Below are 25,997 nucleotides of genomic sequence, written 5' to 3'. Positions count from 1 at the left end.
GTGTTGCTGCTCCCCGACCTACATCGGCTGTGCCTTTCCCTCATCGTCCACTTGATTCTGCTGCCGCCGCTCCTTCTGCTCCGTCAGCTACGCCCTGTCATCTTCCCCTGCATGTTGCTGCCGCTCCTGGCAAACTGTCACCTCTGCCCTACACTCTTCCTCAGCTTTCTGCTGATGGTGTTGCTGCTCCTCGACCTAGATCGGCTGTGCCTTTCCCTCTTCGTCCACTTGATTCTGCTGCCGCTGCTCCTTCTGCTCCGTCAGCTACGCACTGTCGTCTTCCCCTGCTTGCTGCTGCCGCTTCCTCGCCAACAGTCAGCTCTGCCCTACGCTCTTCCTCAGCTTTCTGCTGATATGTTTGCTTTCCCCGAACTACATCGGATCTGCCTTTCCCTCTTCATCCACTTGATTCTGCTGCCGCTGCTCCTTCTGCTCTGTCAGCTACGTCCTGTCATCTTCCCCTGCTTCCTGCAGCCGCTCCTCGCCAACTGTCAGCTCTGCCCTACACTCTTCCTCAGCTTTCTGCTGATGGTGTTGCTGCTCCTCAACCTACATCGGCTCTGGATTTCCCTCTTTGTCCACTTCATTCTGCTGCCACTGCTTCTTCTCGTCCGTCAGCTATGCACTGTCATCTTCCCCTGCTTGCTGCTGCTGCTCCTCGCCAACTGTCAGCTCCGACCTACACTCTTCCTCAGATTTCTGCTAATTGTGTTGCTGCTTCCCGACCTACATCGGCTGTGCATTTCCCTCTTTATCCACCTGATTCTGCTGCCGCTGCTCCTTCTCCTCCGTCAGCTACGCCCTGTAATCTTACCCTTCTTGCTGCTGCCGCTCCTCGCCAACTGTCAGCTCTGCCCTACACTCTTCCTCAGCTTTCTGCTGATGGTGTTGCTGCTCCTCAACCTACATCGGCTCTGGATTTCCCTCTTTGTCCACTTCATTCTGCTGCCACTGCTTCTTCTCGTCCGTCAGCTATGCACTGTCATCTTCCCCTGCTTGCTGCTGCTGCTCCTCGCCAACTGTCAGCTCTGCCCTACACTCTTCCTCAGATTTCTGCTAATTGTGTTGCTGCTTCCCGACCTACATCGGCTGTGCATTTCCCTCTTTATCCACCTGATTCTGCTGCCGCTGCTCCTTCTCCTCCGTCAGCTACGCCCTGTAATCTTACCCTTCTTGCTGCTGCCGCTCCTCGCCAACTGTCAGCTCTGCCCTACACTCTTCCTCAGCTTTCTGCTGATGGTGTTGCTGCTCCTCAACCTACATCGGCTCTGGATTTCCCTCTTTGTCCACTTCATTCTGCTGCCACTGCTTCTTCTCGTCCGTCAGCTATGCACTGTCGTCTTCCCCTGCTTTTTGCTGCCGCTTCTCGCCAAGTGTCAGCTCAGCCCTGCCCTCTTCCTCAGCTTTCTGCTGATGGTGTTGCTGCTCACTGACATACATCGGTTCTGCTTTGCCCTTTTCGTCAGTTTGATTCTGCTGCTGCTGCCCCTTCTGCTCCATCAGCTACGCCCTGTCGTCTTACCTGCTTGATGCTGCCGCTCCTCGCCAACTGTCAGCACTACCCTACCCTCTTCCTCAGCTTTCTGCTGATGGTGTTGCTGCTCCCCGACCTACATCGGCTGTGCTTTCCCTCATCGTCCACTTGATTCTGCTGCCGCCGCTCCTTCTGCTCCGTCAGCTACGCCCTGTCATCTTCCCCTGCATGTTGCTGCCGCTCCTGGCAAACTGTCACCTCTGCCCTACACTCTTCCTCAGCTTTCTGCTGATGGTGTTGCTGCTCCTCGACCTAGATCGGCTGTGCCTTTCCCTCTTCGTCCACTTGATTCTGCTGCCGCTGCTCCTTCTGGCCCGTCAGCTACGCACTGTCGTCTTCCCCTGCTTGCTACTGCCGCTCCTCGCCAACTGTCACTTCTGCCCTCCCCTCTTCCTCAGGTTTCAGCTGATGGTGTTACTGCTCGCTGACATACATCAGCTGTAACTTTCTCAGTTCGTCCACTTGATTCTGCTGCCGCTGCTCCTTCTGCTCCGTCAGCTACGCACTGTCGTCTTCCCCTGCTTGCTGCTGCCGCTTCCTCGCCAACTGTCAGCTCTGCCCTACGCTCTTCCTCAGCTTTCTGCTGATATGTTTGCTTTCCCCGAACTACATCGGATCTGCCATTCCCTCTTCATCCACTTGATTCTGCTGCCGCTGCTCCTTCTGCTCTGTCAGCTACGTCCTGTCATCTTCCCCTGCTTGCTGCTGCCGCTCCTTGCCAACTGTCAGCTCTGCCCTACACTCTTCCTCAGCTTTCTGCTGATGGTGTTGCTGCTCCCCGACCTACATCGGCTGTGCCTTTCCCTCTTTGTCCACTTGATTCTGCTGCTGCTGCACCGTCAGCTACTCCCTGTCATCTTCCCCTGCTTGCTGCTGCCGCCCCTCGCCAACTGTCTGCTCTGCCCTACAATGTTCCTCAGCTTTTTGCTGATGGTGTTGCTGCTCCCCGACCTACATCGGCTGTGCCTTTCCCTCTTCGTCCACTTGATTCTGCTGCTGCTGCTCCTTCTGCTCCGTCAGCTACGCTCTGTCATCTTCCCCTACATGTTGCTGCCGCTCCTGGCCAACTCTCACCTCCGCCCTACACTCATCCTCAGCTTTGTGCTGATGGTGTTGCTGCTCCCCGACCTAGATCGGCTGGGCCTTTCCCTCTTCGTCCACTTGATCCTGCCGCTGCTGCTCCTGCTGTTCCATCAGCTACACCCTGTCGTCTTCCCCTGCATGCTGCTGCCGCTCCTCGCCAACTGTCAGCTCTGCCCTACAATCTTCCTCAGCTTTTTGCTGATGGTGTTGCTGCTCCCCGACCTACATCGGCTGTGCCTTTCCCTCTTTGTCCACTTGATTCTGCTGCTGCTGCTCTGTCAGCTACGCCCTGTCGTCTTCCCCTGCTTGCTGCTGCCGCTCCTCGCCAACTGTCAGCTCTGCCCTACACTCTTCCTCAGCTTTCTGCTGATGGTGTTGCTGCTCCCCGACCTACATCGGCTGTGCCTTTCCCTCTTTGTCCACTTGATTCTGCATTCTGCTGCTGCTGCTCCTTCTGCTCCGTCAGCTATGCCCTGTCATCTTCCCCTGCATGCTGCTGCCGCTCCTCGCCAACTGTCAGCTCTGCCCTACAATCTTCCTCAGCTTTTGCTGATGGTGTTGCTGCTCCCCGACCTACATCGGCTGTGCCTTTCCGTCTTTGTCCACTTGATTCTGCTGCTGCTGCTCCGTCAGCTACGCCCTGTCGTCTTCCCCTGCTTGCTGCTGCCACTCCTCGTCAACTGTCAGCTCCGCCCTACAATCTTCCTGAGCTTTTTGCTGATGGTGTTGCTGCTCCCCGACCTACATTGGATATGCCTTTCCCTCTTCATCCACTTGATTCTGCTGCCGCTGCTTCTTCCCCTCCGTCAGCTACGCCCTGTCATCTTCCCCTGCCTGCTGCTGCCGCTCCTCGCCAACTGTCACTTCTGCCCTCCCCTCTTCCTCAGGTTTCAGCTGATGGTGTTGCTGCTCCCAGACCTACATCGCCACTGCCGTTCAGTCTTCGTGCACTTGATTCTGCTGCCGCTGCCGCATATGCTCCGTCAGCTACACCGTGTCGTCTTCCCCTGTTTCCTGCTGCCGCCCCTCGCCAACTGTCCGCTCTGCCCTACCCTCATCCTCAGCTTTCTGCTGATGGTGTTGCTCCTCCCCGACCTACATCGGCTGTGTCTTTCCCTCTTTGTCCACATCATTCTTCTGCCGCTGCTCCTTCTCCTCCGTCAGCTACGCACTGTCGTCTTCCCCTGCTTGCTGCTGCCGCCCTCGCAACTGTCAGCTCTGCCCTACAATCTTCCTCAGCTTTCTGCTCATGGTGTTGCTGCTCCCCGACCTAGATCGGCTGTGCCTTTCCCTCTTCGTACACTTGATCCTGCTGCCGCAGCTCCTCCTGCTCCATCAGCTACACCCTGTCGTCTTCCCCTGCATGCTGCTGCCGCTCCTCGCCAACTGTCAGCTCTGCCCTACAATCTTCCTCAGCTTTTCGCTGATGGTGTTGCTGCTCCCCAACCTACATCGGCTGTGGCTTTCCACCTTTGTCCACTTGATTCTGCTCCCGCTGTTCCTTCTGCTCAATCAGGTACGCCCTGTCGTCTTCCCCTGCTTTTCGCTACCGCTCCTCGCCAAGTGTCAGCTCAGCCCTGCCCTCTTCCTCAGCTTTTTGCTGATGGTGTTGCTGCTCCCTGACATACATCGGCTCTGCTTTGCCCTTTTCGTCCATGTGATTCTGCTGCCGCAGCTCCTTCTGCTCCGTCAGCTACACTCTATCATCTTCCCCTGCATGTTGCTGCCGCTCCTGGCCAACTGTCACCTCTGCCCTACACTCTTCCTCAGCTTTCTGCTTATGGTGTTGCTGCTCCCCGACCCAGATTGGCTGTGCCTTTCCCTCTTCGTCCACTTGATTCTGCTGCGGCTGCTCCTTCTGGTCCGTCAGCTACGCACCGTCGTCTTCCCCTGCTTGCTACTGCCGCTCCTCACCAACTGTCAGCTCTGCCCTATACTCTTCCTCAGCTTTCTGCTGATGGTGTTGCTGCTTCCCGACCTACATCGGCTGTGCCTTTCCCTGTTCGTCAGTTTGATTCTACTGCTGCTGCCCCTTCTGCTCCATCAGCTACGCCCTGTCGTCTTACGTGCTTGCTGCTGCCGCTCTTCGCAAACTGTCAGCTCTGCCCTCCCCTCGTCCTCAGGTTTCAGCTGACGGTGTTGCTGCTCCCTGACATACATCAGCTGTGCCTTTCCCTCTTCGTCCACTTGATTCTGCTGCCGCTGCTCCTTCTGCTCCGTCAGCTACGCCCTGTCATCTTCCCCTGCATGTTGCTGCCACTCCTGGCCAACTGTCACCTCTGCCCTACACTCTTCCTCAGCTTTCTGCTGATGGTGTTGCTGCTCCCCGACCTAGATCGGCTGTGCCTTTTCCTCTTTGTCCACTTGAATCTGCTACCGCTGCTCCTTCTGGCCCGTCAGCTACACACTGTCGTCTTCCCCTGCTTGCTACTGCCGCTCCTCGCCAACTGTCAGCTCTGCCCTACACTCTTCCTCAGCTTTCTGCTGATGGTGTTGCTGCTCCCCGACCTACATCGGCTGTGCTTTCCCTCTTTGTCCACTTGATTCTGCTGCCGCTGCTCCTTCTGCTCTGTCAGCTACGCACTGTCGTCTTCCCCTGCTTGCTGCTGCTGCTCCTCGCCAACTGTTAGCTCTGCCCTACCCTCTTCCTCAGATTTCTGCTGAAGGTGTTGCTGCTCCCCGACCTACATCGGCTGTGGCTTTCTTCCTTTGTCCACTTGATTCTGCTGCCGCTGCTCCTTCTGTTCAATCAGGTACGCCCTGTCGTCTTCCCCTGCTTTTTGCTGCCGCTCCTCGCCAACTGTCAGCTCTGCCCTGCCCTCTTCCTGAGCTTTCTGCTGTTGGTGTTGCTGCTCCCCGACCTACATCAGCACTGCCTTGCCCTCTACGTCCACTTGATTCTGCTCCCGCTGCTCCTTCTACTCTGTCAGATATGCACTGTCGTCTTCCACTGCTTTTTGCTTCCGCTCCTCGTCAAGTGTCATCTCTGCCCTGCCCTCTTCCTCAGCTTTCTGCTGATGGTGTTTCTGCTCCCTGACATACATCGAATCTGCTTTGCCCTCTTCGTCAATTTGATTCTGCCGCTGCTGCCCCTTCTGCTCCATCAGCTACGCCCTGTCATCTTACCTGCTTGCTGCTGCCGCTCCTCGCCAACTGTCAGCACTGCCCTACCCTCTTCCTCAGCTTTCTGCTGATGGTGTTGCTCCTCCCCGACCTACATCGGCTGTGCCTTTCCCTCTTCGTCCACTTGATTCTGCTGCCGCTGCTCCTTCTGGTCCAACAGCTACGCCCTGTCATCTTCCCCTGCATGTTGCTGCCGCTCCTGGCCAACTGTCACCTCTGCTCTACACTCTTCCTCAGCTTTCTGCTGATAATGTTGCTGCTCTCTGACCTAGATCGGCTCTGCTTTGCCATTTTCGTCAATTTGATTCTGCTGCTGCTGCCCCTTCTGCTCCATCAGCTACGCCCTGTCATCTTCCCCTGCCTGCTGCTGCCGCTCCTCGCCAACTGTCACTTCTGCCCCCCCCTCTTCCTCAGGTTTCAGCTGATGGTGTTGCTGCTCCCAGACCTACATCGCCACTGCCGTTCAGTCTTCGTGCACTTGATTCTGCTGCCGCTGCTGCATATGCTCCGTCAGCTACACCGTGTCGTCTTCCCCTGCTTCCTGCTGCCGCCCCTCGCCAACTGTCCGCTCTGCCCTACCCTCATCCTCAGCTTTCTGCTGATGGTGTTGCTCCTCCCCGACCTACATCGGCTGTGTCTTTCCCTCTTTGTCCACTTGATTCTGCTGCCGCTGCTCCTTCTCCTCCGTCAGCTACGCACTGTCGTCTTCCCCTGCTTGCTGCTGCCGCCCTCGCCAACTGTCAGCTCTGCCCTACAATCTTCCTCAGCTTTTTGCTGATGATGTTGCTGCTACCCAACCTACATCGGCTGTGGCTTTCCACCTTTGTCCACTTGATTCTGCTGCCGCTGTTCCTTCTGCTCAATCAGGTACGCCCTGTCGTCTTCCCCTGCTTTTTGCTACCGCTCCTCACCAACTGTCAGCTCTGCCCTGCCCTCTTCCTGAGCTTTCTGCTGAAGGTGTTGCTGCTCCCCGACCTACATCGGCACTGCCTTGCCCTCTTCGTCCTATTGATTCTGCTGCCACTGCTCCTTCTACTATGTCAGCTATGCACTGTCGTCTTCCCCTGCTTTTTGCTGCCGCTCCTCGCCAAGTGTCAGCTCAGAACTGCCCTCTTCCCCAGCTTTTTGCTGATGGTGTTGCTGCTCCCTGACATACATCGGCTCTGCTTTGCCCTTTTCGTCCACATGATTCTGCTTCCGCTGCTCCTTCTGCTCCGTCAGCTACGCCCTGTCGTCATCCCCTGCTTTTTGCTGCCGCTCCTCGCGAACTGTCAGCTCTGCCCTACACTCTTCCTCTGCTTTCTGCTGATGGTTTTGCTGCTCCCCGACCTACATCGGCTGTGCCTTTCCCTTTAGTCCACTTGGTTCTGCTGCTGCTGCTCCTTCTCCTCCATCAGCTACACAGTGTCGTCTTCCCCTGCTTGCTGCTGCCGCTCCCCGCCAACTGTCAGCTCTGCCCTACGCTCTTCCTCAGCTTTCTGCTGATGTCTTGGTGTTCCCCGACCTACATTGGATCTGCCTTTCCCTCTTCATCCACTTGATTCTGCTGCCGCTGCTTCTTCCCCTCCGTCAGCTACGCACTGTCGTCTTCCCCTGTTTGCTGCTGCCGCTCCTCACGAACTGTCAGCACTGCCCTACACTCTTCCTCAGCTTTCTGCTGTTGGTGTTGCTCCTCCCCAACCTACATCCGCTGTGCCTTTCCCTCTTTGTCCACTTGATTCTGCTGCTGCTGCTCCTTCTGCTCTGTCAGCTACGCCCTGTCATCTTCCCCTGCCTGCTGCTGCCACTCCTTGCCAACTGTCAGCTCTGCCCTAACCTCTTCCTCAGATTTCTGCTGATGGAGTTGCTGCTTCCTGACCTACATCAGCTCTGCATTTCCCTCGTCGTCCACTTGTTTCTGCTGCCGCTGCCCTTTCTGCTCATTCAGCTACGCTCTGTGGTCTTGCCCTGCTTGCTGCTGCAGCTCCTCGACAACTGTCAGCTCTGCCCTGCCCTCTACCTCAGCTCTCTGCTGATGTAGTTGCTGCTCCCTAACCGACATCAGCTGTGGCCTTCCCTCTTTGTCCACTTGATTCTGCTGCCGCTGCTCCTTCTGTTGAATCAGGTACGCCCTGTCGTCTTCCCCTGCTTGCTGCTGCCGCCCCTCGCCAACTGTCCGCTCTGCCCTACCCTCATCCTCAGCTTTCTGCTGATGGTGTTGCTCCTCCCCGACCTACATCGGCTGTGTCTTTCCCTCTTTGTCCACTTGATTCTGCTGCCGCTGCTCCTTCTCCTCCGTCAGCTACGCACTGTCGTCGTCCCCTGCTTGCTGCTGCCGCCCTCGCAACTGTCAGCTCTGCCCTACAATCTTCCTCAGCTTTCTGCTCATGGTGTTGCTGCTCCCCGACCTACATCGGCTGTGCCTTTCCCTCTTTGTCCACTTGATTCTGCTGCTGCTGCTCCTTCTGCTCCGTCAGTTACGCCCTGTCATCTTCCCCTGCATGTTGCTGCCGCTCCTGGCCAACTGTCACCTCCGCCCTACACTCTTCCTCAGCTTTCTGCTGATGGTGTTGCTGCGCCCCGACCTAGATCGGCTGTGCCTTTCCCTCTTCGTCCACTTGATCCTGCTGCCGCTGCTCCTCCTGCTCCATCAGCTACACCCTGTCGTCTTCCCCTGCATGCTGCTGCCGCTCCTCGCCAACTGTCAGCTCTGCCCTAGAATCTTCCTCAGCTTTTTGCTGATGGTGTTGCTGCTCCCCAACCTACATCGGCTGTGGCTTTCCCCCTTTGTCCACTTGATTCTGCTGCCGCTGTTCCTTCTGCTCAATCAGGTACGCCCTGTCGTCTTCCCCTGCTTTTTGCTACCGCTCCTCGCCAACTGTCAGCTCTGCCCTGCCCTCTTCCTGAGCTTTCTGCTGGAGGTGTTGCTGCTCCCCGAGCTACATCGGCACTGCCTTGCCCTCTTCGTCCTATTGATTCTGCTACCGCTGCTCCTTCTACTCTGTCAACTATGCACTGCCGTCTTCCTCTGCTTTTTGCTGCCCCTCCTCGCCAAGTGTCAGCTCAGCCCTGCCCTCTTCCTCAGCTTTTTGCTGATGGTGTTGTTGCTCCCTGACATACATCGGCTCTGCTTTGCCCTTTTCGTCCACGTGATTCTGCTGCCGCTGCTCCTTCTGCTCCGTCAGCTACGCCCTGTCGTCATCCCCTGCTTTTTGCTGCCGCTCCTCGCCAACTGTCAGCTCTGCCCTACACTCTTCCTCTGCTTTCTGCTGATGGTTTTGCTGCTCCCCGACCTACATCGGCTGTGACTTTCCCTTTAGTCCACTTGATTCTGCTGCTGCTGCTCCTTCTCCTCCATCAGATACACAGTGTCGTCTTCCCCTGCTTGCTGCTGCCGCTCCCCGCCAACTGTCAGCTCTGCCCTACGCTCTTCCTCAGCTTTCTGCTGATGTCTTGGTGCTCCCCGACCTACATTGGATCTGCCTTTCCCTCTTCATCCACTTGATTCTGCTGCCGCTGCTTCTTCCCCTCCGTCAGCTACGCACTGTCGTCTTCCCCTGCTTGCTGCTGCCGCTCCTCACGAACTGTCAGCTCTGCCCTACACTCTTCCTCAGCTTTCTGCTGTTGGTGTTGCTCCTCCCCAACCTACATCCGCTGTGCCTTTCCCTCTTTGTCCACTTGATTCTGCTGCTGCTGCTCCTTCTGCTCTGTCAGCTACTCCCTGTCATCTTCCCCTGCCTGCTGCTGCCGCTCCTTGCCAACTGTCAGCTCTGCCCTCACCTCTTCCTCAGATTTCTGCTGATCGTGTTGCTGCTTCCTGACCTACATCAGCTCTGCATTTCCCTCGTCGTCCACTTGTTTCTGCTGCCGCTGCTCCTTCTGCTCATTCAGCTACGCTCTGTGGTCTTGCCCTGCTTGCTGCTGCAGCTCCTCGACAACTGTCAGCTCTGCCCTGCCCTCTACCTCAGCTCTCTGCTGATGTTGTTGCTGCTCCCTAACCGACATCAGCTGTGGCTTTCCCTCTTTGTCCACTTGATTCTGCTGCCGATGCTCTTTTTGCTCAATCTGATACACCCTGATGTGTACCCTTGCTTTTTGCTTCCGCTGCTTGCCAACTGTCAGCACTGCCCTGCCCTCTTCCTGAGCTCTCTGCTGATGGTGTTGCTGCTCCCCGACCTACATCGGCACTGCCTTGCCCTCTTCGTCCACTTTATTCTGCTCCCACTGCTCCTTCTACTCTGTCAGCTATGAACTGTCGTCTTCCCCTGCTTTTTGCTGCCGCTCCTCGCCAAGTGTCAGCTCTGCCCTGCCCTCTTCATCAGATTTCTGCTGATGGTGTTGCTGCTCCCTGACATACATCGGCTCTGATTTGCCCTTTTCGTCCACGTTATTCTGCTGCCTCTCCTCCTTCTGCTCCGTCAGCTACGCCCTGTCATCTTCCCCAGCATGTTTCTGCCGCTCCTGGCCAACTGTCACCTCTGCCCTACACTCTTCCTCAGCTTTCTGCTAATGGTCTTGCTGCTCCCCGACCTAGATCGGCTGTGCCTTTCCTTCTTCGTCCACTTGATTCTGCTGCCGCTGCTCCTTCTGGTCCGTCAGCTACGCACTGTCGTCTTCCCCTGCTTGCTACTGTCGCCCCTCGCCAACTGTCAGCTCTGCCCTACAATCTTCCTCAGCTTTCTGCTGATGGTGTTGCTGCTCCCCGACCTACATCGGCTGTGCCTTTCCCTCTTCGTCCACTTGATTCTGCTGCTGCTGCTCCGTCAGTTAAACCCTGTCGTCTTCCCCTGCTTCCTGCTGCCGCTCCTGGCAAACTGTCACCTCTGCCCTACACTCTTCCTCAGCTTTCTGCTGATGGTGTTGCTGCTCCCCGACCTACATCGGCTGTGCCTTTCCCTTTTCGTCAATTTGATTCTGCTGCTGCTGCCCCTTCTGCTCCATCAGCTACGCCCTGTCGTCTTACCTGCTTGCTGCTGCCGCTCCTCGCCAACTGTCAGCTCTGCCCTACCCTCTTCCTCAGCTTTCTGCTAATGGTGTTGCTCCTCCCCGACCTACATCGGCTGTGCCTTTCCCTCTTCCTCCACTTGATTCTGCTGCCGCTGCTCCTTCTGCTCCGTCAGCTACGCCCTGTCATCTTCCCCTCCATGTTGCTGCCGCTCCTGGCCAACTGTCACCTCTGCCCTACACTCTTCCTCAGCTTTCTGCTGATGGTGTTGCTGCTCTCCGACCTAGATCGGCTGTGCCTTTCCCTCTTCGTCCACTTGATTCTGCTGCCGATGCTCCTTCTGGCCCATCAGCTATGCACTGTCGTCTTCCCCTGCTTGCTACTGCCGCTCCTCGCCAACTGTCAGCTCTGCCCTACACTCTTCCTCGGCTTTCTGCTGATGGTGTCGCTGCTCCCTGACATACATCGGCTCTGCTTTACCCTTTTCGTCAATTTGATTCTGCTGCTGCTGCCCCTTCTGCTCCATCAGCTACGCCCTGTCATCTTCCCCTGCCTGCTGCTGCCGCTCCTCGCCAACTGTCACTCCTGCCCTCCCCTCTTCCTCAGGTTTCAGCTGATGGTGTTGCTGCTCCCAGACCTACATCGCCACTGCCGTTTAGTCTTCGTGCACTTGATTCTGCTGCCGCTCCTGCATATGCTCCGTCAGCTACACCGTGTCGTCTTCCCCTGCTTACTGCTGCCGCCCCTCGCCAACTGTCCGCTCTGCCCTACCCTCATCCTCAGCTTTCTGCTGATGGTGTTGCTCCTCCCCGACCTACATCGGCTGTGTCTTTCCCTCTTTGTCCACTTGATTCTGCTGCCGCTGCTCCTTCTCCTCCGTCAGCTACGCACTGTCGTCTTCCCCTGCTTGCTGCTGCCGCCCTCGCAACTGTCAGCTATGCCCTACAATCTTCCTCAGCTTTTTGCTGATAGTGTTGCTGCTCCCCGACCTACATCGGCACTCCCTTGCCCTCTTCGTCCTATTGATTCTGCTGCCGCTGCTCCTTCTACTCTGTCAGCTATGCACTGTCGTCTTCCCCTGCTTTTTGCTGCCGCTCCTCGCCAAGTGTCAGCTCAGCCCTGCCCTCTTCCTCAGCTTCTTGCTGATGGTGTTGCTGCTCCCTGACATACATCGGCTCTGCTTTGCCCTTTCTGTCCACGTGATTCTGCTGCCGCTGCTCTTTCTGCTCCGTCAGCTACGCCCTGTCATCTTCCCCTGCATGTTGCTGCCGCTCCTGGCCAACTGTCACCTCTGCCCTACACTCTTCCTCAACTTTCTGCTGATGGTGTTGCTGCTCCCCGACCTAGTTCGGCTGTGACTTTCCCTCTTCGTCCGCTTGATTCTCCTGCCGCTGCTCTTTCTGCTCCATCAGCTACGTCCTGTCATCTTACCCTTCTTGCTGCTGCCGCTCCTCGCCAACTGTCAGCTCTACCCTACAACCTTCCTCTGCTTTCTGCTGATGGTGTTGCTCCTCCCCGACCTACATCGGCTGTGGCTTTCCTCCTTTGTTCACTTCATTCTGCTGCCGCTGCTCCTTCTGTTCAATCAGGTACGCCCTGTCGTCTTCCCCTGCTTTTTGCTGCCGCTCCTCGCCAACTGTCAACACTGCCCTACCCTCTTCCTCAGCTTTCTGCTGATGGTGTTGCTCGTCCCCGATCTACATCGGCTGTGCCTTTCCCTCTTCGTCCACTTGATTCTGCTGCCGCTGCTCCTTCTGCTCCGTCAGCTACGCCCTATCAATTTCCCCTGCATGTTGCTGCCGCTCCAAGCCAACTGTCACCTCTGCCCTACACTCTTCCTCAGCTTTCTGCTGATGGTGTTGCTCCTCTCTGACCTACATCGGCTGTGGCTTTCCCTCTTCGTCCACTTGATTCTGCTGCCGCTGCTCCTTCTGCTCCGTCAGTTACGCCCTGTCATCTTCACCTGCATGTTGCTGCCGCTCCTGGCCAACTATCACCTCTGCCCTACACTCTTCCTCAGCTTTCTGCTGATGGTGTTGCTGCTCCCCGACCTAGATCGGCTGTGCCTTTCCCTCTTCGTCCAATTGATTCTGCTGCCGCTGCTCCTACTGGCCCGTCAGCTACGCACTGTCGTCTTCACCTGCTTGCTACTGCCGCTCCTCGCCAACTGTCTGCTCTGCCCTACACTCTTCCTCAGCTTTCTGCTGATGGTGTTGCTGCTCCCCGACCTACATCGGCTGTGCCTTTCCCTCTTTGTCCACTTGATTCTGCTGCTTCTGCTCCTTCTGCTCCATCAGCTACGCCCTGTCATCTTCCCCTGCCTGCTGCTGCCGCTCCTCGCCAACTGTCACTTCTGCCCTCCCCTCTTCCTCAGGTTTCAGCTGATGGTGTTGCTGCTCCCCGACATACATCAGCTGTGCCTTTCCCTCTTTGTCCACTTGATTCTGCTGCCGCTGCTCCTTCTGGCCCGTCAGCTACGCACTGTCGTCTTCACCTGCTTGCTACTGCCGCTCCTCGCCAACTGTCAGCTATGCCCTACACTCTTCCTCAGCTTTCTGCTGATGGTGTTGCTGCTCCCCATCCTACATCGGCTCTGGCTTTCCCTCTTTGTCCAATTCATTCTGCTGCCACTGCTTCTTCTCGTCCGTCAGCTATGCACTGTCGTCTTCCCCTGCTTGCTGCTGCTGCTCCTCGCCAACTGTCAGCCTTGCCGTACCCTCTTCCTCAGATTTCTGCTGATGGTGTATCTGCTTCCCGACCTACATTGTCTCTGAATTTCCCTCTTCATCCACTTGTTTCTGCTGCCGCTGTTCCTTCTGCTCTGTCAGCTACACTCTGTGGTCTTGCCCTGCTTGCTGCTGCAGCTCCACGACAACTGTCAGCTCTGCCCTGCCCTCTACCTCAGCTCTCTGCTGCTGGTGTTGCTGCTCCCCAACCTACATCGGCTGTGGCTTTCCCCCTTTCTCCACTTGATTCTGGTGCCGCTGCTCCTTCTGTTCAATCAGGTACGCCCTATCGTCTTCCCCTGCTTTTTGCTGCCGATCCTCGCCAACTGTCAGCTCTGCCCTGCCCTCTTCCTGAGCTTTCTGCTGATGGTGTTGCTGCTCCCCGACCTACATCGGCACTGCCTTCCCTCTACGTCCACTTGATTCTGCTGCCGCTGCTCCTTATACTCTGTCAGCTATGCACTGTCGTCTTCCCCTGCTTTTTGCTGCCGCTCCGCGCCAAGTGTCCGCTCTGCCCTGCCCTCTTCCTCAGCTTTCTGGTGATGGTGTTGCTGCTCCCTGACATACATCGGCTCTGCTTTGCCCTTTTCGTCCACGTGATTCTGCTGCCGCTGCTCCTTCTGCTCCATCAGCTACGCCCTGTCATCTTCCCCTGCTTGCTGCTGCCACCCCTAACCAACTGTCAGCTCAGCCCTGCCCTCTTCCTCAGCTTTCTACTAATGGTGTTGGTGCTCCCCATCCTACATCGGCTCTGTCTCTTCCTCTTCGTCCACTTGATTCTGCTGCCGCTGCAACTTCTGCTCCATTAGCTATGCACTGTCGTTTTCCCGTGCCTGCTGCTGCCGCTCCTCGACAGCTGTCAGCTCTGCCCTGCCCTCTTCCTCAGCTTTCTGGTGATGGTGATGCTGCTCCCCAACCTACATCGGCTCTGCCTTGCCCTCTTCAACCACTAGATTCTGCTGCCGCTGCTCCTTCTGCTCCATCAGCTACGTCCTGTCGTCTTCCCCTGCTTGCTGCTGCCGCTCCTCTCCAACTGTCAGCTGTTCCCCTGCCCTCTTCCTCAGCTTTCTGCTGCTGGTGTTGCTGCTCCCCGACCTACATCGACTCTGCCTTTCAGTCTTCGTCCACTTAATTCTGCTACCACTGCTCCTTCTGCTCTGTCAGCTACGCCCTGTCGTCTTACCCTGCGTGCTGCTGCCGCCCCTCACCAATTGTCAGCTCTGCCCTGCCCTGTTCCTCAGCTTTTTCCTGATGGTGTTGCTGCTCCCCAACCTATATCAGCTCTGCCTTGCCCTCTTTGTCCACTTGATTCTGCTAACGCTCCACCTTCTGCTCCATCAGCTATGCCCTGTCGTCTTCCCCTGCTTGCTGCTGCTGCTCCTCGCCAACTGTCAGTTCTGTCCTACCCTCTTCCTCAGCTTTTTGCTGATGGTGTTGCTGCTGCCCAACCAACATCGGCTCTGCCTTGCCCTCTTCGTCCACTTGATTCCACTGCCGTTGCTCCTTCTGCCCCATCAGCTAGACACTGTCGTCTTCCCCTACTTGCTGCTGCCACTCATCAACAACCGTCAGCTCTGCCCTGCCCCCTTCCTCAGCTTTCCGCTGATGGTGTTGCTGCTCCCCGACCTACATCGGCTCTGCCTTGCCCTCTTCGTCCACTTGATTCTGCTGCCGGTGCTCCTTCTGCTCCGTTACCTACCCCCTGTCGTCTTCCCCTGCTTGCTGCTGCTGCTCTTCACCCTCTGTCAGCTCTACCCTTCCCCCTTCCTCAGCTTTCTGCTGATGGTGTTGCTGCTCCCCCACCTACATCGGCTGTGCCTTGCCCTCTTCTTGCACTTGGTGCTGCTGAAGCTGTTGCTTTCCCTCATCCTATGTCAGCTCTGCCTTGTCAGCTGCTCCTGCTTCCTGCTGCTGCAGCTGTTCCTCCTGCTCTTCCTATATCAGCGCCGCCTTGCCCTCTTCCCCTGCTTGCTACTGCTGTACAGTTGGTGCTTCTCCTCGTCCTCCAATGGGTTTGCCTTGCTTTCTTTCCCTGCTTGTTGCTGCTGCTGCTTCTGCTTCTGCTTCAGCTTATCGTGGGTCGCAGAGACGACTGTGGCCAAAGCTTCCTTTTGTCATTCGACTGCCAATTCAGCCCGCTCTTGCCATGCCTTGCTCCCCTACGTTTTTCGCTGACGCTGCTGATCTTTAGATCGCTCTTTTTGAGTTCTTTTATCAGGTGAAATCTCGACGAATGCCGTACAGAAGACGACTGTCATGAAGTCCAAGGAGATGCACCCACCCTCTGTCCTGGTCCCAATGAGCTCGTGGACCAAGCTGGCCTCCGCCTACAGCATAATGCTCCTCACCTTTCCAACCTCCTGAGAAGAGTCCGTGTCAGCTGGTAGGTTCTGCAACCTATGGCCGTAACCTCCGGAGGCGCAAGACGGTCCCTCAGAGTCTGCGACTCTGTCATCCTGAGATAAGAGCACACCACAGTGAGCCCCTAGCCCCCTAGTGAACGCACAGTCAGTGAGGAGTTTGGGTCAGAGACCGACGCGATACTCAGAAACACGCAGACAGTAGTGGCACATCTGCAACGGACCGCGGCCACTGCCTGTGGTGCCGCTGGACTTTGATGCGCTGGTGGCCACTGTCAGCCAACACGTCGGCGCTAGCGGTGGGGATGGTACCTATTGCGGCACCTCCTTCACAGACACTTCAGGTCCATTGGTCATCAGGCACCGCTTCAGGCTCCTCAGCTTGCGACTCTCCACTGAGGACTTCCTCTGCCCGCCAGAACTACTGCTGTCCTTCTGCTTCTCGTCGTCGCCCTCCCCTCCTTCGTGGTGGCCGTGTTTTAGCTGGTTTCCAGGGTGGAGGGGGGGAGTGAAGGCGAGTCACGGCTCCGGTCCAGGCCCAACATGGATGTCTGTGTACTCTGCAGAATGCAAAGTGCAGTATCCCCTCCCTTAATTTTACTACTTAACTTAATTGCTAGTGGCAGCCTTTTATACCAAGTCTCCCAACACCGATAACTCTAATTAATTTGGGTCGCCAGCCCCACTGTAAAAGGTTCACCCCATGAGACAAGGCGAAGTATTCTGAGTCTGCCCATCTGACACTCACCAAGACCCAAGCATTGTTCACAAGGATGGTCGAACCGTGGGGAAATACATACACTACTGTGCCCCAACACTTTCAAAATCTGGTCTGCTCTCTTCATTTGCATCTCCTGGTTCAGGTAAAACTTTCTCTTTCTTGGTTTCTAACCCATTACTATCATAGGCACATAGGTGGCTACATCTAATTCTTGTGGGGCCGAAAGATCATCATTTGAGATAATACTCATGGTCATCTTTCCCATATAGTGCGTTAAATTTACATCTTCTAAATTCTCTTCTTCTCACCGTGTTTGTTCGTTTAGGATCATTTTTTCTTGCTTGCTGCACTAATCTGAACTGCTCTGCTTATACTTGTTTCTTTCTTCATCCTGTTCCTTCATCACACGCTCTTGCTCGGCCCTATTCTCGACTCTGTTTCTCTCCTTTTGGGCCATTTTTTGCGCCCTCTCACCTCCTTTCTCTTTCTTTTCTGTCTTTCTCTCTTTCTTATCTGCCTCCAACTACGCCAACTATTAGATCCATTTTTATCTGCACTAAATACTTTCTATTTCCTTCTTTATTGCACTCCCCAAAACTCAGCCGAAATAGACGGCCCTACTGTTTATTCCACACTTCTCATTTAAACAGTACATATTCGCAACAGATTTCAGCATCGCACCACATTCAAGAGAAAACAGCCACACAAGCACTAAACCGAGCACCCGCTCTCATGCTTGCTCCTCAAAACAGCGTTGCACTGTGCTGCAGGATTTTCTCTGTTGTGCAGCTAAAGGTCGATCTCTCTATCTAGTGAAGATGAAATTCTCGCATAGTGGTACCAATCCTGGCAGGCATCGACAAGTGAAACTTTCCCTCCCTTAATTGCATAACTTAAATCAAGTTACCTGCTATCGTCAGCCCTTATACCAGCATATCCAACACCGATAACTGCAATTATTTTGCGTCGCCAGCCTCACCATAAGAGGTTCAGCATATGGTAAAGCGGGATTCGTCTAAACATAAATCATTGGCCCATCTGAAAGTCACGAAGAACCCTCGTTCATTGATCATGATCATCATTTAGGGAAACCAGTGCCGAAATACAGACACTACACATAAGCATAGTCTATCGTTACACAAAGCTTATGGTGGACACTGAAAAATAAATGATGGCTCTTAGGATCTTTGCCAACTGCCTTGCCACAGTGGTAACGCCGGTTCCCTTCTGATTACCGAAGGTAAGAGCTGGTGGTCTTGGCTAGCTGTCTGGGTCCGCAGAGCGCTTTTGGCAAGCGAGGTGCAATTAGCTGTTGTGAGGCCATTTGCTAAGTTACATGACTGAGAAGTAGCGGCTCTGCTCACGAAAACTGACAACGGCCAGGAGAACCGTGTGCTGACCATATGCATACCGTGATGCATATCAGCAGTTGATGACACGGCGGTCGGTCGGTATCCTTGGATCTTACGAGGGCTGTTTGGACGGAGTTTTTTTAAGTTTTACGTAGGACTTATGACACTTATTTGTGTATACACTAACTGTTAAAGGGATATGGCAATATGGATCAAAAGTGAAAAGGCTTTTAATTCGTATCCTTTAATAGGTGCTTCCATCCTTTCACATTTCTACAAGTAAGGTCTCATCTAGTCTCTGTATTTGTGTGTTCTGATTAACGATTAACGATCCTTCCATGCAGTATGAAAATTTAACTAGCCTCCTTCGGACCCTTAGACACTTCTATTCCTTCCTGCCTGTTAGTAAATCCCACAAACTACCAGTCCTTTAGTCTTCAATTGATCAGAATTACTTGCGCTCGAGCCATACATGAAATTACAGAAGGTTTACTGCAGCGCTTTAACTCTGAAAGCGAGCGCTGCTCCTCTCCGTTCTCCACCATTCTAGACCGAACTGCCACTCCCGTTCTCCAGGCCGCTTCCAGCTCCACACGCCGCTTCCAGCTCCACACGCCGCTGTCAGCATTTCACAGTTACACTACTGGCTCCGACTCCCGATCAACTCCACACACACACACACACACACACACACACACACACACACACACATACAAACTTGCGTTCAGTAATTTCACTCCTGCACCACGTCCTCAGACTCCGTCCAAAGAGGCCTCAGACGTCCTAACGGTACCGAACGGCCACCGTGTCATCCTCAGAAAACAGGCATCATTCAGTGTGGATGTCGAGGGCATGCGGGCAGCACACTGCTCTCCCAGCCGTCACTTTCCGTGACTGGAGGAACTACACTACTGGCCACTAAAATTGCTACACCAAGAAGAAATGCAGATGATAAACGGGTATTCATTGGACAAATATTTTATACTAGAACTGACATGTGGTTACATTTTCACGCAATTTGGGTGCATCGATCCTGAGAAATAAGTACCCAGAACAACCACCATAATAACGGCCTTGATACGCCTGGACATTGAGTCAAACAGAGCTTGGATGGCGTGTACAGGTACAGCTGCCCATGCAGCTTCAACACGATACCACAGTTCATCAAGAGTAGTGATTGGCGTATTGTGACGAGCCAGTTACTCGGCCACCATTGACCAGACGTATTCAATTGGTGAGAGATCTGGGGAATGTGCTGGCCAGGGCAGCAGTCGAACATTTTCTGTATCCAGAAAGGCCCGTACAGGACCTGCAACATGCTGTCGTGCATTATCCTGCTGAAATGTAGGGTTTCGCAGGCATCGAATGAAGGGTAGAGCCACGGGTCGTAACACATCTGAAATGTAACGTCCACTGTTCAAAGTGTCGTCAATGCGAACAAGAGGTGACCGAGACGTGTAACCAATGGCAGCCCATATCATCACGCCGGGTGATACGCCAGTATGGCGATGACGAGTATACGCTTCCAATGTGCGTTCACAGCGATGTCGCAAAACACGGATGCGACCATCATGATGCTGTAAACAGATCCTGGATTCATCAGAAAAAATTACGTTTTGCCATTCGTGCACCCAGGTTCGTCGTTGAGTACACCATCGCAGTCGCTCCTGTCTGTGATGCAGCGTCAAGGGTGACCGCAGCCATGGTCTCCGAGCTGATAGTCCATGCTGCTGCAAACGTCGTCGAACTGTTCGTGCAGATGGTTGTTGTCTTGCAGACGTACCCATCTGTTGACTCAGGGATCGAGACGTGGCTGCACGCTCCGTTAGAGCCATGCAGATAAGATGCCTGTCATCTCGACTGCTAGTGATACGAGGTCGTTGGGATACAGCACGGCGTTCCGTATTACCGTCCTGAACTCACCGATTCCATATTCTGGTAACAGTCATTGGATCTCAACCAACGCGAGCAGCAATGTCGCGATACGATAAACCGCTATCGCGATAGGCTACAATCCGACCTTTATGAATGTCGTAAACGTGATGGTACGCATTTCTGCTCCTTACACGAGGCATCACAACAACGTTTCACCAGGCAACGCCGCTCAGCTGCTGTTTGTGTATGAGAAATCGTTTGGAAACTTTCCTCATGTCAGCACGTTGTAGGTGTCGCCACCGGCGCTAACCTTGTGTGAATGCTCTGAAGAGCTAATCATTTGCATATCACAGCATCTTCTTTCTGTCGGGTAAAATTCGGCTCTGTAGCACGTCATCTTTGTGGTGTAGCAATTTTAATGGCCAGTGGTGTACTTCAAATAAAGTGGCTCCTAGACTGGCCTCAAGAGTGATGAGTGCTACCCTTCACCCATCCAAGCCTGACAGCACGTAACGTTGGTGATCTGACAGCAACCAGTGTTAACACTGCGACTGGGCCGTTCGCCTCGGATATGCAGATTACTGAAAATGGCGATGAAATCTGAAACAGATCTGTCACGAAATAAAGACTGATAATTACATTGGAAACTATTCTTGACCTTTAGAATAATGGCATTATCTGACGTACAATATAAGGCATGGTTCCTACGAAAGAAATATACAATGTCTGAAGCATACACGTGTCGAACTTATTATCAAAATAGGAGGTACATATAAGATATAAACAATCATGATGGCGTTAAATAGTTCCTTTCATAACACGAGTAACAAAATAACGTTTTTGCATTTCCCGAATGGAAATTGGACTGCTGTATTTTTGGATTGTTAGTACTTTATCCAATCTCCGTTCTTTCTAATTACATTAAATATTCTCTTCGGCATTGATTTTCTTACGGTTTGTAGCTCTTCCAGTGCAGTTCAGTGTAGTTGTCGCCCTCTCTGCTCGTACCACTTCTTGCAGCTCACATGCGACCTCAAATTGCCATCCATTGCGATAAACACACCTTGCAAGTATTCCCCAAATGTTTCCCACTGGGTTCATATCCGGGCTACGTCAGGGCCAGGAAAAACATCGATATCACTATCTTCAAACCAGTTTTTATTGTGCATAAACCTCTGCAGGTGCATTATTTTGTTGATCCTTTAGACTTTCAGTCCCCTAGGTTCCCATACATTCTAATTTGTTCTGTCTCTAGCATCTCAGTGTACATACTAGAGTTCATTCTAGTTTTCAGCCAAGCAATGCGTGATTAACCTTTAGTGCAGAAGTCTGCCCAAATCATAACACTTCCTCCACCCAAATTTCTGCTCATTCTTACCTGCCGGTCTGTTATCAGATAGTGTCCGTCGTACTGAAATCGATGCGGACAATCTAAATTAAACTTCTTCTCATTACAGAAGATCACTATTCACTCTGAAGTCCATGACAAGTTTTTCAGTAAACTCCAGTCTATCTTGTTCCATCATCTTTCGGGCGTGCACTCGGGACAGCGACAATTCTTCTTGCGAGATTTCGGCTAGAAACCTCCCAGCCATCTTCAAGGCGAGTCGGAGACTGAGTTCATAGCGTTTGCGCGTGCCTGTTTATACGGAGAGTCACGTGATACAAAGCTGCTGAGGACTGAAAGCGCATGCGTCAAAGATATCAAAGTCACCACTACTGCGCTAGTCATAGATAAGATGTATATAGCAAAGATAAACATATAAGCGCAGAGTGCAAACAAAATAGTGCTGCTGCGAATCCACCGTCCTTGTAAATAAATAATTAATCTTTAAAAGTGGTAACATCTGTCGGAAGTGAAGATGCAGAAATTCTTTCCGAACGAAGGTGTGAAATAAGCGGTTTCCAAGCATTGTCAAGATGAAATCCTTCGTCACGGTTTAGCAGGTTGTCGGATAGTTGTATTTGTACAGCTTCCTGAACAACTTAGTCCCAGAAAGATGAAGCAGTAGCTAAAATCTTAACATCTTTATAATCCATGGCATGTCCAGTAGATATGCAATGTTCGGCAACTGCTGATTTGTTGGACTGAAGAAGACGTGTGTACCGCTGGTGTTCGACGCATCGTTCCTGTACAATGCGCGTGGTTTGCCCTATCACATCCAGTCTATCTTGTTTATGTCTGGGCGTTAGAGCAGGTTCCTGCAATCGTTTCTTGAATCCAAGATCTTTTCAATTCAAATAATTTGTGTTAACACGTTGGACAGTTACCGACAACTGTAAATCAGTAACAAATTGAGAAGAATAACGTTTTTTGGCCCTTACTTTGTGGAAAAGTAACCGTTTCGATGCCTTAGACAATTTCCTACTTTGCCCATATCTTCCGTCCGGTCGATATCGTGCACCGAATTGACGAAATTATAAATCACAGTACTTGAACGGCTCAAATTCTTGGTGATTTGACGATTGGAGAGTCCCATTTCCATCCACGCACCGATTTTCGCTTTGTTTGTCACATGATAATTTTTTCCCACATGGCTATGTCATAATCGTGCTTTATGCACATTATACGCTCTGTCACTAATGGTGTCTGTTTCGTATCTGCAGAAAAGGCACGTACGCACACACACACACACTAACACCGCACAGAGCTGACTTACTTTATATCGCGTGCCTGCCTCTACCACCTGAATCGTTGATGTCTTGTTATATGCTATACCACAGACATCAAATGCGATACCATTTGACTGCATTTTTCAGTACAATGGCTCTCGTACTACTGCATATACACTACTCGGAACTGTTCCAACTGACAATGTTAATTTTCCTACATACATCGATGACTTTACACTGATTTCCACGACTGTATACCATGGTGCAGTCCAAGTGAACAAAGAAAGATGCAAACAGTTGTTCACTATTCTAGTAAAATAAGCGTAGTTTCTTCAGGTATTATTTGTAGAGTGGACTACCACCTAAAGACTTATTTGCATTGTTTTTAACCATATGAGAAATTTTGGATTCGTTCTCGCTATGTGAATACGGCACACCTCGAAATTGTTCTCTGTGGAATGTGATTCAACGTTATCTGCAATATGCTTCGATAGCAGGTTCTTCGTAATGCTGACATCGGATAGAGTAGTCCCTTGTTCAAAACAGGCTTCTATACAGAACTCGGAAACCCTCAGTGCCAGAAGCAAAACTGCTGAGCCGGAAATTTGTAAAAGATACCTGTTTCTTCCTGTTGTGACAGCCAAGCGCTTTTTTTTTTTTTTTTTTTTTTTTTTTTTTTTTTTTTTTTTTTTTTTTTTTTTTTTTTTTGCCAGCCTGGCCCCAGAGAACAGATTTCATGCGTCTGTCGCTGCTATGGTCTTAGGCACGCAGTCTTGACGTTTTGCTACCACCAGACGTTTGGCTACCGTCTTGTGTTGGTGACTTCGCTATGTGTACTGCTTCGCACCATTGCATGCATCAAAGTCTCTGACAAACAACTGCCTCATTACCGACTAACGAAGGAATCCTAACGAAATTTATTTTATTACCAGACCCACATTTCTGAGTATGACGGAGCTTACACGTAACTACCACTGCGATCCGCCCCCCTTCCAAACACGAATTGTGCGCTAGAAGAGCAGCTGCTGCTAAGTCCCAATATGAGCTCTTCTGACTTCCTCGTCACGGTCGTTTTACGAGACATCCGTGATGCGAACTGACTCGTCCGAGTGAGTCTGTAGGTATCTGAGACCGGTGTCAATCTGGATAAAGTTCTTCAGTGTCGTAGACGGCATATTGTTGTGAAATGACGCAATAACGTTTCGGCCATTGTCATCTGGCCTTCTTGAGGGAATATACTGTGTTGCCTGACTGTCCTTGGAATTTGAACTGCAAACTTCCCTGCGATGTACAACTACCCTCTTGTTGCGTTTGCCTCTTAAATTTGACGAGCATCTCCGTGACACTCTCGCGTCTACTAAACGAATCCATGACAAGACTGGCCGTTCTCCTTTTGATCTTCTGTACCTCTGCTATTAACCGAAGCTGGTAATGTTGCCAGAGTTAACGATCCGTACTTAAGACACATTGGAGCGACGATTTGGAAGCTATTTCTCTTATAGATTGTTTAATTTACATTTCCTTAAGATTCTTCCAACGAATCTCAGTTTGATATGGAAGTCTTCTTACTTTTAGTTCAATTTTATGGGGTTTGGCGACTTTGCGTCATCAGAAAACAGCCTTATGGATTTTCTGGTTATGTACTACGCCATTTACATACATTTCGTAAACCGTGACGGCCATGTAATACGCCCATAGAAATGACGTTAGTTGTATCTCGTAAAAATGTTTAAATGAATTTATATTCACACTTGTCTGTACATTTATTACAATTTCCACTATTGCAATTTTGACCTTTTTCTCATTTTCATGTGGTCAGCATTAATAAATACTGCTGTGTTTTCAGCACCACTAACCACTTGAAAAATCAACAAAAGGTCGAAATTGCAATAATGTACAGTCAGAGGCGAATATGAAGTCATTTGACAAATTACGTCAGGTGGCTTCTCCCCGTTAAGAAACACAAGTTGAATTCCGCCAGGAAGTACTGCAAGCCGACCATAAAGCTGATCTGAATTTCCCTAATGTCCACAACCGATCTACCTTGATGATTCCTCTCAGAACACCACAATGGATTTCATTTCGTAAGTCTTGTCTGTTTCAGTTTGCCAAGAAGTTTCTAAAGACTTTACCTTACAATTGTGGAAGTACAAGAATACTCTCTTACCTTCCTCTGAGTTTACAAAACGACTGTTTGTAAGTGGCACCCTCCTGGTCCCAGTCCCTAGGACAACTAACATTCCGAGAAGTCACATGCATTTCGTAAAATTCCAATGCTGATTAAATAGGAAAATCTTTTGCAGCCAAGGTCGCTTGGTATTTTTATTTAATTTCGTAATAACCAGGTTCGACAGAATCTTGCTATCATATTTGGATCTACACCGTGTCAAAAGTAAAAACGTAACAAAGAAAATTTATCACTGTTTACAAATCCTTATATCAGTGGGAAAATATACATAAGCATTAGTTTACACACTTTTGGAAATTTTTTATTAATATGCATACATGTATCAATATAATGAGAAAACGTACCACTCATAAGAAACGATATGTCTTTGGCTTGTCAGACACATAAAAAGAAACATACATTGCACCAACTCTGTGCCTAGGAGCGAATGTGAACAAATGAAAAGTGGAGTCGTAGTCCTGGCACATCACAGGACAAACAGAGCAGGCAAGCGGCTTGCGGCAGAGTGAGCCATTAAATGCACAGTCAACAGGTGGTCTATATGTTCACATACTGATACTTGGTATTGTTACAGAAATGCACTGGAGACTCATCAGTTGACATTCTTACATTGCAGAATCATTACACCGTGGGATCCAAAATATACCATATGATGCATTGAGTATTTGTGGTCCCCATTGCATCACAGTCCCACAGCACCACAAGCAGTGGCCACGGTCCTTTGCAGATGTGCCATCACTAGCCTGTTGATACTGACGATGGCGCTGGACACTGACCTGGAATTACTGCTGACTGTGCCTTTGCCAGAGGGTCTGCGCTCACTGTGGTGTGCTCTTCCTCTCATGACAACAGCATGGTGAACTCTGGGGTACTACCAGCACCTCCAGAGGCAACGACCACAGCTCGTAGGACTTACCAGCCAAGAGAGAGTCCTCTCAGGAGGACGATGAGATGGGGAGGAGCATTATGCTGGAGCTGGAGGCCAGTCTGGTTCTGGAGCAGGTTGGGACTGGGGTCAAGGATCGAGGCGTCTCCTCAGATTCCTTGACATCCATTTTCTGAACAGCATTGGGTGAGATATCACGTGACAGAGGGACTCTAGCAGAGCGACGTACACATCAGCAGTGTCAGAGGAAAGCGCTGGAGAACACAGCAAGGCGAGAGCAGGCTGAGGAGGCAGTCGGAGGACAAAAAGTGGCCGCAGCTGCAGTGGCCTTTGTGATCCGCAACGAGCTGATGCTGAAACTGAAGCAGCAGCAAGACAGGGAGAGGGCGAGGCAAATCTGATGGAGGCTGAGGTGGTGCACCAGCCATAGCAGCAGCACCGAGCAGTTAAAGAGGGCTAGGCGTAGCTGATGGAGGATAAGGGGCTGCAACAGCAGCACCAGCAGCATCAACCAGTGGAAGAGAGCAAGGCATAGCTCATGGAGAATGAGGAGCATCAACAGCAGAAGCAGCAGCAAGTACAGGATAAGGGACAGGCACAGCCGATGGAAGA

At 52.1% G+C, this 25,997-nt stretch overlaps 1 protein-coding gene across 1 annotated transcript in view; it reads left to right on the top strand.

The window, feature by feature from the left end:
- Window positions 1–25,786, top strand: part of LOC126195472 (proline-rich protein 36-like) — a 120,446-nt gene extending 94,660 nt beyond the window's left edge. Inside the window, exons 2-4 of the mRNA XM_049934101.1 lie at window positions 6,155–6,607; window positions 14,377–15,374; window positions 25,591–25,786. Of these exons, the coding sequence (XP_049790058.1) occupies window positions 6,155–6,607; window positions 14,377–15,374; window positions 25,591–25,786 (1,647 nt within the window). The remainder of the gene's footprint in view (window positions 1–6,154; window positions 6,608–14,376; window positions 15,375–25,590) is intronic.
- The last annotated feature ends 211 nt before the right edge of the window (window positions 25,787–25,997 follow it).

This window comes from Schistocerca nitens, chromosome 7 (assembly GCF_023898315.1).
Source record: "Schistocerca nitens isolate TAMUIC-IGC-003100 chromosome 7, iqSchNite1.1, whole genome shotgun sequence".
Lineage (NCBI taxonomy): Eukaryota > Metazoa > Arthropoda > Insecta > Orthoptera > Acrididae > Schistocerca > Schistocerca nitens.
This window is presented reverse-complemented; position numbering and strand designations above follow the sequence as displayed.